Source organism: Arachis duranensis, chromosome 1 (assembly GCF_000817695.3).
Source record: "Arachis duranensis cultivar V14167 chromosome 1, aradu.V14167.gnm2.J7QH, whole genome shotgun sequence".
Lineage (NCBI taxonomy): Eukaryota > Viridiplantae > Streptophyta > Magnoliopsida > Fabales > Fabaceae > Arachis > Arachis duranensis.
In genome coordinates this window covers 105,601,456-105,611,971 of record NC_029772.3, presented here as the reverse complement: position 1 = coordinate 105,611,971, position 10,516 = coordinate 105,601,456, and the positions used below count along the sequence as shown (strand labels likewise).

The 10,516-nt window shown below is 36.3% G+C and overlaps 1 protein-coding gene across 2 annotated transcripts; it reads left to right on the top strand.

Annotated features, from left to right (window-relative positions):
- The first annotated feature begins 574 nt into the window (after positions 1-574).
- LOC107467575 (ATPase 11, plasma membrane-type) lies at positions 575-6,611 on the top strand. Of its 2 annotated transcripts, XM_016086725.3 has the most exons (21): positions 577-1,173; positions 1,321-1,440; positions 1,537-1,635; positions 1,777-1,914; positions 2,032-2,166; positions 2,292-2,471; positions 2,565-2,771; positions 2,814-2,933; positions 3,025-3,144; positions 3,264-3,386; positions 3,475-3,579; positions 3,682-3,826; positions 4,007-4,171; positions 4,253-4,491; positions 4,598-4,630; positions 4,740-4,821; positions 4,922-5,082; positions 5,275-5,460; positions 5,544-5,726; positions 5,944-6,122; positions 6,371-6,611. In XM_016086725.3, exons 1-21 carry the CDS (start codon positions 1,120-1,122, stop codon positions 6,465-6,467), a joined length of 2,871 nt encoding a protein of 956 aa, XP_015942211.1. In that variant the 5' UTR covers positions 577-1,119; the 3' UTR covers positions 6,468-6,611. The 2 variants fall into 2 exon arrangements, with proteins under 2 accessions (XP_015942196.1, XP_015942211.1); XM_016086710.3 differs by having other exon boundaries at positions 575-1,173; positions 4,007-4,491.
- The last annotated feature ends 3,905 nt before the right edge of the window (positions 6,612-10,516 follow it).

Here is a 10,516-nt window from a genome sequence, read left to right as displayed (position 1 = left end):
AACAAGTAAACATATTATCAAATACTTTAAGACCTGAATTGTTTTTTAAATATAATTTTAATACATTGTCAATCTAAAATAATTTTATATTTATATTTAATTATGTAATAATTAATTAATAAAAATAACAATTTTTTATATTAACTACATAAATGATTATTTAAAAAAAATATAATTATATAACGGTATAAAATTTTTTATACTATAAATATGTCAAAACCAAATTCATAATTTTATATGTTAAAATAATCAAAATGTTTTTTAAGTATGATTGATAATTTATCTTTCTATGTTTATACGACATAGGTTTTTTATTTATTTAACATGTGTATTTTAATTTTTATTCTTATATTGTTATAAAAAAAATGTTAAGTGATTAAACTTTTTTATTTTATCTTATATTTAAATTAATACTAGCTAATTTTTTATTTTTATAGTAAAAATATTGATTTTCTAGTATTTTTTTATCATTATATTTGTAAAAAAGAAAAAACAAAAAATTGGATGAGAGAGAGAGGGAGAGAATGAGAATTAGAAAAATGAAAAGGCCAATATGACTCTTCTATGTATTGTATGTATGTTATGTATTCCTCTTTCTCTCTCTACCTTACAGCCATAGCCATAGCCACACCCACAAACATGGAACGTCGTTGCTGAACTTGCATTTCCATACAAGGTTGTCTACCCCTTTGTGTCCCTCTTTCTTTCTCTCTCTGTTTTTTTTTTTGGCTCTGAAGAACACTGCATCTTTTTCTTCTTCTTCTTCTTCTTGTCTTTAGTTTCATCTCAATCCTCACAACTAGCTTGTCCTACTCCTACCCTTAACCATACACACTTTCTTTTCTTTCTTTCTTTCTATATCTTTTCTTTTTTCATTTTTATGTGTAGTTTGTCACACTTTTTTGTTTACTTGTAGTTTGTACTTTTGCCAACTCTCTCTTTGGTTGGTGCAATCCACGCACGCTATCTCTCTCCTAATTTTCTGAACTGTTTTGTTTGTAGTAACTCCTCAGAGAGAGAGAGAGAGAGAGAGAGAGTAAAAGTTTGGTGACTTACAAAGAGATAGAGAGAGAGAATAGAACTGGAACTGGCACGGGTAGATAGAAGAAGAAGAAGAAGATGGGGGACAAATCCGTGGAGTTAGAGGCTGTTCTCAAAGAAACTGTGGATTTGGTAACATAGATCTGAATCACTATCATTTATTCGGTCTCTTTTGGTCTAATTGTTATCCTCATTGATGTTTTTTTTTTTTTTTTTTTTTTTTTTTTTTTTTTTTTTTTTTTTTTTTTTTTTTTTTTTTTTTTTTATGAATGAATGTAGGAGAACATACCCATTGAGGAAGTTTTTGAGAATCTGAGATGTAGCAGAGAAGGTCTCAGCAGCAAGGCTGCTGAGGAAAGACTCGCCATTTTTGGCCACAACAAGCTTGAAGAGAAAAAGGTCTAACCTTTCTCTCATTTCATTGACCCCCACATGAATTTTTCTTTTTCCTTTTTCGTTTTGGTAAATTATCGTGTTCTGGGTTTTGTTTTTCAGGAGAGCAAGTTTTTGAAGTTCTTGGGATTTATGTGGAATCCTCTTTCTTGGGTTATGGAGGCTGCTGCTATAATGGCAATTGCTCTTGCCAATGGAGGGGTAAGTGTGCTTACTAGCTTCTAAAACTTGTTAGCAATGGAGGTGTATCAAATTCATGAATTAACTCAACTTTTTGCAAAGTTTAGGTGAACTCAATCCGAGTTTGATTATTTTGGACTTGCTCTTATTATTATTGTACAGGGTAAGCCTCCTGATTGGCAAGACTTTGTTGGTATTATCACTTTGCTTGTCATCAATTCAACCATCAGTTTCATAGAGGAGAACAATGCTGGTAATGCTGCTGCAGCTCTCATGGCTCGTCTCGCTCCGAAAGCAAAGGTGTGGGATTCAGTGTCATTTTCTTATGTCCTTAATGTTTGCATTGGATACTGGTATTGGTGGTGTTAAATCTTTGCATCTGCAGAGGAACCAATTTTGTGTGTGTATTTTGTGAAGGTTCTTCGTGATGGTAGGTGGAACGAACAAGATGCCGCAGTCCTGGTTCCTGGTGACATCATCAGCATCAAACTTGGAGATATTATCCCTGCAGATGCTCGCCTTCTCGAAGGTGATCCTTTGAAAATTGATCAGGTGGGGTTCTCTGCAAGATTTGTTGTTTCGGTTGTGATCTCTATGATGTGTAATTTCTGTTGTTTTAAGCCCCCATCATATCCCAAATGGTTCATTACATGATTTTCCTCCTTTTCACTTTTCAGTCTGCACTTACCGGTGAGTCCCTACCAGTGACAAAGGGTCCCGGTGATGGTGTGTATTCTGGTTCAACCTGCAAACAAGGAGAGATTGAAGCTGTGGTCATCGCTACCGGTGTTCACACCTTCTTTGGGAAAGCTGCTCACCTTGTAGATACTACTAATCAAGTCGGTCACTTTCAACAGGTAATTCTAGAAAGATGGCAGTGTCAATTGTTTTTTTTTTTTAATATAGTCTGAATTTTTATTCATAGTTCTAAATTCTTCTGTTGTTTATAGGTCTTGACTGCAATTGGTAACTTCTGCATATGTTCTATTGCTGTGGGGATGATCATCGAGATCATTGTTATGTATCCCATTCAAGATAGAAAATATCGTCCGGGAATAGATAACCTGCTTGTGCTTCTTATTGGAGGAATTCCAATTGCCATGCCGACGGTTTTGTCCGTGACCATGGCTATTGGTTCTCATAGGCTCTCTCAGCAGGTTAGTGAATCGTCATAATTTAATAATGTATGATATATGCAGGGTGCTATCACAAAGAGGATGACAGCCATTGAAGAAATGGCAGGCATGGATGTTCTTTGTAGTGACAAGACTGGGACTTTAACACTAAATAAGCTTACGGTCGACAAAAATCTTGTCGAGGTTGGATGATGAATGCTGCTATTTTGTTGTCCTCTCTTCTATTTCTTATGCACTTGTTCTAATTTTTTCCTCCTTTTTCATAACCAATTAGGTTTTTGCAAAAGGAGTGGACCCGGATACTGTTGTTTTGATGGCAGCTCGAGCTTCAAGACTTGAGAATCAAGACGCCATAGATACTGCCATTGTTGGGATGCTGGCTGATCCAAAGGAGGTAAGTCATTGATCCATTGCTAAATGCACTGATGAATTTGCACGTTTACACAAGTTTCTCTATATTGAGGCTGATCAATTTGTTTTTTCTTTGTTCCTGCTAACTGATTAATACCAAAGGCACGTGCCGGTATACAAGAAGTGCATTTTCTTCCTTTCAATCCAACTGATAAGAGGACTGCATTGACCTATATTGATCAAGATGGCAAAATGCATAGAGTAAGCAAAGGTGCACCCGAACAGGTAATTTACCATCATTTATGTTCTTTTATGGTTGTGTGTTGATATTTGTCTTTCTTATTCTCATTGTGAGTTGTACCATGATGACTAGATCCTACACCTTGCCCACAACAAATCAGACATCGAACGCAGAGTTCATGCAGTGATTGATAAGTTCGCAGAGCGCGGTCTGCGATCTCTTGCTGTAGCATACCAGGTAATTGATGAATTCATCACATTGTCATTTGCTATATTTGCTTGCTTATATTTTAAGATAGTAGAAATGATATGATTATGTTAACTTCTCCGTTTCATACAGGAAGTTCCCGATGGAAGGAAAGAAAGTGCTGGAGGCCCATGGCAGTTTATTGGCCTTATGCCTCTCTTTGACCCACCTAGGCATGATAGTGCCGAAACAATACGGAGGGCACTAAATCTCGGAGTAAATGTCAAAATGATTACAGGTCCATAGTCAACACCTTTGACTTGGTTGTGTTATTGTACAGAATCACTGTAATTAAGTTTGCAAAGATTGGGAATTGGCTGTTGTATTGATTATCATGACATAGTTAAGAATTTAAGTAACACAGTATCTGCTAGAAATGAATATACTCATTTATATATCTTCCCTTTTTTGTTATCAGGTGATCAACTAGCTATAGGAAAGGAAACAGGACGACGCTTGGGAATGGGTACCAATATGTACCCTTCATCTGCTTTACTTGGACAGGACAAGGATGAATCCATTGCTGCCTTGCCCATTGATGAACTAATCGAAAAAGCCGATGGATTTGCTGGTGTATTTCCTGGTATGTCTCAATACTATCCCGGGGATTTCACGTGTACTCGAATAAGTATTGATATGATTGTTGTTTTATATTTTTGGTCAGAGCACAAGTACGAGATTGTGAAGCGTTTGCAAGCGAGGAAACATATCTGTGGAATGACTGGTGATGGAGTGAATGATGCACCTGCTCTAAAGAAGGCAGACATTGGTATAGCTGTCGCCGACGCCACGGATGCTGCTCGTAGTGCATCTGATATTGTTTTAACAGAACCTGGTCTTAGTGTTATCATAAGTGCTGTTTTGACCAGCCGAGCTATTTTCCAGAGAATGAAAAATTATACAGTGAGCAATTGAGCTACTATTATGGGAAACAATTTTGGTTACTTAAGCTGCAAGTCGGTATGTGATTATGGTCCAGTATTTGACTAATTGGTTTCCTTTCTTGCAGATTTATGCTGTCTCAATCACAATTCGTATCGTGGTAAGTAAATGATTTTGCAACTCTGAGCATCTATTCTGCCTCACTTGGCAATTTTGTTGACATAATCATTAAATTGGTTCTAATTCTCTGTTCTACATTTTGCTTACAGCTCGGTTTCATGTTGCTGGCTCTCGTATGGAAGTTTGATTTTCCACCTTTTATGGTTCTTATTATTGCTATCCTGAATGATGGTTTGTTGTTTCTTCTTTGTTACTGTTTTCCCCTCTTGTCTATCATTCGCAGCATGGTTCCGATCTTTGTTGATGGCTAATGATTTATCTGATATTATAGGTACTATTATGACAATTTCAAAGGATAGAGTAAAACCGTCACCACTGCCGGATAGCTGGAAGCTAGCAGAGATATTTACTACTGGCATTGTGCTCGGAAGTTACTTGGCAATGATGACTGTCATTTTCTTTTGGGCTGCATACAAGACAAATTTCTTCCCGGTACGGCTTCTATTTATGATTTAAACTCTCAAGAGTTTTCTTGTTTTATTTTCTTTTTTCGTGTCCAAATTTACTTCAACATTCATTCATGTGCCTTGTCCCTTAAAGGAGCTAATGCTAAGACTCATAAGTTATGATTTAATGTAATCCATGCAATTGATGCCTCTGAATGTGATTCATTTATGTTTTCAGCGAGTGTTTGGTGTTTCAACCCTTGAAAAAAGTGCTCATGATGATTTCCGAAAACTCGCCTCAGCAATTTATCTTCAAGTGAGCACCATTAGTCAAGCTCTTATATTCGTGACTCGTTCTCGAGGCTGGTCATATGTCGAGCGTCCGGGATTATTGCTGGTGGTTGCTTTCGTAGTTGCTCAGCTGGTAAACCACCTAACCATTTATTATTATATTGTAATTATCTTTTATCTCCATCAGACTTGGTGATCGGTTTCGTTATGTTTCAGATCGCCACGTTGATCGCAGTATATGCAAACTGGAGCTTTGCCGCGATCGAAGGAATAGGATGGGGTTGGGCTGGTGTAATATGGCTGTATAACATAATATTCTACATCCCTCTTGATATCATCAAATTCTTGATTCGCTATGCTTTGAGTGGAAGGGCTTGGGATCTTGTCATTGAGCAAAGGGTAAGTAGAGTTTGTTTTGTTTAGTTATGGAGTCAACACTTCAACACAAAAAAAATCCGAAACTCTTCAAATCAACGATATACAAAACTCAATTAGAAGAAACATCCGAAATTCAAACTCAACAAAAGCTCATTTTTAGTGGATTTTATAATGTTTTTGTTTAGCACTACTCATTTTTCCTGTTATAGTGCTTATCTATCATATCTGTATATTGCAGATTGCATTCACTAGGCAAAAGGACTTTGGGAAAGAACAAAGGGAACTTCAATGGGCACATGCTCAAAGAACACTGCATGGATTGCAAGCCCCTGACACTAAGATGTTCACTGAGCGCACGCATTTCAATGAGCTCAATCAAATGGCCGAAGAAGCTAAGAGGAGAGCCGAAATTGCGAGGTAGATGTCGTTGATTGTTTTCGATTAATTTCTCTCTTAAAAATACTGTAGTCATAACTCTTAAGAGCCAATATGCACAGAGGAATGCAAAAAAAAAAAAAAGGAAAAAAGTGTTTCTATCTTTTAGGCAACCCCTTTGACTAGGCTTATACTATAATTTCAAAGGGAATTAGATTCATCAGGATAAAACATATATTTCACATTTAAACAAAGTTGGTTCCCACAAGTCATAGTTATAATTGATGCAGGTTGAGAGAGCTCCACACACTGAAAGGTCATGTGGAATCAGTTGTGAGATTGAAGGGTCTGGACATAGACACAATTCAGCAAGCATACACAGTCTGAGAGGTTTTGTTGCATAGTGATGATAATATTATTATTATTATGATTATTGTAAAGGATTGATAGTTATTATCGCTGAGAGGGAGATAATGTAATGAATGAATGATTGCACTCTCTAGTGTTTTTATTATATTTTTTTTATTGTGACTTTTGCTTTGAGCACTTAAAAGTAGTGCTCTCTTCTGTCAGCTTTATCTATCTATGCACCTTTGCTTCTTTTTAATCATATAAATATACCTGTCACTGTTAGTCCCACTCATATGCCTCTTTATTCTAGTCACATTTCTCCGTACACTCTCCCTTGTTATCTGTCTCTGATTTTGCAAATATAGAAAGATAGATGAATAAAAAAATAGGAAAACTTCAATGTTTCAATAATTTTTAACTGTTGATTTTAATTATAAAAAATATATAATATATATAACAAATAAACGGAGCAATATGTGTGACATCGTAAAAGAAGAAATTTTTAATCTTTTGGGTTCTACAATTAATGCATTAGATTAGGTGGTCTAATTTTTCTTGTTATATGTTAGGTTGATTTGTTTGCATGAAATAAAGCGGATTTGGTGGGTTTGGTGTCCAAATCTCAGTTTAATTTATTTTCCATTATTGTATTTTGTCATCCATTTTTTCCAGGGACCTAATAATGAATTAGGTATTAGCAGTTTTCTCTAACTACGCCTTTGGTGTCGACCAATAAATAGTTTAGGCACTGCAAAATACCATTGCGGGAAAATGAAAGATGAACAATATCTGCAATCAACGTGTTGGTCAAAGTTCACTTGTCACACAAGTTCATTCGCAACAGAGTAATCTTTGATCTAGCTTGAGATACGATGAAAAGATTCTGTTAAATGAAATTGGATTCTCTTTTTTTTTTATTATTTGAAAGAATAAAGTATAATTTTTCATCTTATATTTCATAAGTAGGACTAAAAGAAATACGAAAAAATATTAAAGAGTTAAAGATTACACATTATAGTGTTGCAGATCCAGCTAAATTTTCAAGAGGCCTGCTACACATATAAGTCTTTTTGGCTTACAAGTCTTACAAGTTGGTACAAGCCCAACAAAAAACATGCATTACACTCCTACATTTAAGAGTAAATAAACGCATGTTATTCAACCACTTCTTGTTTCCAAAGCGCACTACTCACCATGCATTATAAACGAATCTTCTTCTTCCTCCATGAAAACGAGTTTCTTGCCAAATTTGAAGATAATGGAACTTCAGCAATACACCCAAAGGATTACAAAAACTACACCCAAAGGATTTAAGAAATACACCCAAAATTCGTTGAAGTACACCTTATGCATAATTCAGAACTCTTTCTCTTTCTCCTCCTCATCTTCTGCTGCTTCTTCTTCTTCAAAAACGATTTCAGAGCTTGATGTCAAAAAATAATGGAAATCGAGAATAATGAAGAAAGAAAACAGAAAGAAAAGTACGTAAATGAAGAAGGAGAAAGAGAAGGCAAGAAACAAAAGAGAAGAAGAAGAAGAAGAACGTGCAGCAAGAAGAAGAAGAAGGTGCGGTGAAAACGTGCAGTAACGGTTAAAGAAGGAGAAAGATATGGCAAGAAACGAAAGAAAATAAGAAGGAGAAGAGGAAGAGGAAGAAGAACGTGCAGCAAGAAGAAGAAGAATGTGCAGTGAAAACGTGCAGTAATAGTTGAAGAAGGAGAAGGAGAAAGAGAAGGCAAGAAACGAAAGAAAAAAAGAAGAAGAAGAAGAGGAAGAGGAAGAAGAACATGCGTAAAAAGAAGAAGAAGGTGCACTTGTAAAAACTTGTATAAAAAAATGCTTGTATGTAGAGAATTTCTCAATTTTCAAATAAGGAAAAAAAGTCTTCAGTAAAATTATTAATGAAAGAACATATTTTAAACTTCTTTGAATGTCAATTACATTTTTTTTTTTGGTACAATTATGGGGCTAATAAAGCCCAACAAAAAGAAACCTTATATACAAATAGATCGGGGTAATGAAGCCCCTGTGCAATCTTCATAGATGATTCTAGCTAACTCTAGAGATGGTGTATCCCAAAACAAAAAACCATCACCAGTTTCTAAGCTTTTTCTAGCTAAATAGTCAGCACTTCTATTAGCCTCTCTGTAAATTTGTACAAAAAATATTCTCCAATCTTTCTTTTTCAATGCATCAATTCGTCTAACTAGAGAATTGGGATGCTTCTCCAGATTTCTTTCCCCATTCAACAGCTTAACAACAGCCGCCGAATCGCACTCCACAATGATTCTCTTCATTCCCATAGTCCAGGCTAATTTCAGGCCCTCCATGACACCCCATAGCTCTGCCGTGAATGCTGTGCAGTTACCAATCCTACAGGTAAATCCAGCAACCCATCTTCCATTCTCATTTCTCACCAACCCGCCACATCCAGCACATTTCATGTTCCCCTGTGAAGACCCATCTGTGTTAAGCTTTACCCATCCTTCTGGCGGTGGCACCCAACTGACGTGAATCTCACGCTTCATCTTCAAACCTTTAATCAGGTAATTCCTTTCCAGAGTTTGTTTAATTTCCTAAACTTGGTTCATGATATCAATATGAGGTTGGTACGGTCTTCTGTAGTTGTCATCATTAATTTCCTTATTTCTCCAATACCACATTCTCCAACAAGCTACCATGAAAATATCTTTCCAGTCAAAATTCTTACTCTTTCCTAGTTGTTGTGTCAAATTCAGCTTTACCCATTCCTCCCAGTTTAAGTTGAAGAAGGATTGAATTTTAGATGAATCTAGGAGTTGGACCCAAGTTGTTGATACTCTCTGACAGTCCCTTAGCACATGTATGCAACTCTCCTGAGTTCCATGGCACGCATAACAGTCTCCACTCCCCCCAAATATTTTTGATTTCCTCTCATTTGTTTGAATTCTTCTATGGATAGCGGTCCACATGAAAACTTTAATTTTTTGTGTCCCTTTCCATTCCCATATCTGCTTCCATATCATTTTTTCGGGTTTTGACCAGTTGTTTAAGGCTTTATAAGTTGCTGCTATTGAGAAATTTCCATCCTCTGTGTGCTTCCAACCTCTCTTATCTCCCTCTTGATCTTGATTTGGTGGACACATTGCTGTGATTTTTTGAACAATTTCTTCTGGTAAATTGAGTCTAAGTTGTTCTCGATCCCATTCTCCTTTCTCATTGGTCCAGTCCTTCACCAAGCTATTGCTGTTCATGGTTGGGTTGAGAGTATGATTTTTGAGAGCTCCTTCTTCCAACACCCATTGATCCTTCCAAAAGTTAGTTGTGCATCCATTTCCTATGTATTGTATAGAATTTTTCTGATAGATTGGCCATATTTTCACGAGTTCCTTCCAAAGCGTAGAATCAGAGCTTTTGCTTCTTATGTTGTTTTCCAATTGTCCTCCCGGATAGTACTTATGTTTTAGCACCTCCACCCATAGCTTTCTAGGTTCTCCTTCCATTTGCCAAAGAATTTTCATCAAGAAGGCATCATTCATTGATGTGATTTTCCTAAATCCCATACCCCCTTCGTGCTTAGGACGACATAAAGTTTTCCAGCTGATTAAGTGTATTTTTCGATGATTGGGTTCATCCCCCCATATGAAGCTCCTCTGAAGCTTTTCAATTTCCTGACAAACTCCTTTAGGAACTCTATCGTGTTGCATTTGGAAGTTAAGAGCAGGACTAATGGATGCTTGAGCCAGCGTTAGTCTTCCAGCAAGAGATAGACACTTACTCTTCCAACCCTTGAGTTTACTCTGAACTCTACCCATAACATCTTTGAACTTTTCCTTGCCTCCTCTATTATTTGTAATCAAGGCTCCAAGGTATTTTCCCAATTCCTTTTGTTCTCTGAATTTTGCTATGTCCATAATCCTCCTCCTTAAATTTATATCTGTGCTTTTTGAGAAGACAATTGAGGATTTTTCTTCGTTAATTTTCAATCCAGATGCCTTGCAAAATTTTTCTAGTGCTTCTTTAACTTTTTGCATTTGTTCCTGGCTGGCTTCTGTGAATAGAAGAACATCATCGGCAAAAATTAGATGAGATATTCTTGGTCCCCT

Bases quoted from the DNA above. Each gene is read 5' to 3' on its own strand.
- LOC107467575 (XM_016086710.3), top strand. From the start codon at position 1,120: ATGGGGGACAAATCCGTGGAGTTAGAGGCTGTTCTCAAAGAAACTGTG. The intron at 2,167-2,291 runs GTGGGGTTCTCT...TTCACTTTTCAG, and splicing joins ATCCTTTGAAAATTGATCAG to TCTGCACTTACCGGTGAGTC. The intron at 4,631-4,739 runs GTAAGTAAATGA...TTTTGCTTACAG, and splicing joins CAATCACAATTCGTATCGTG to CTCGGTTTCATGTTGCTGGC.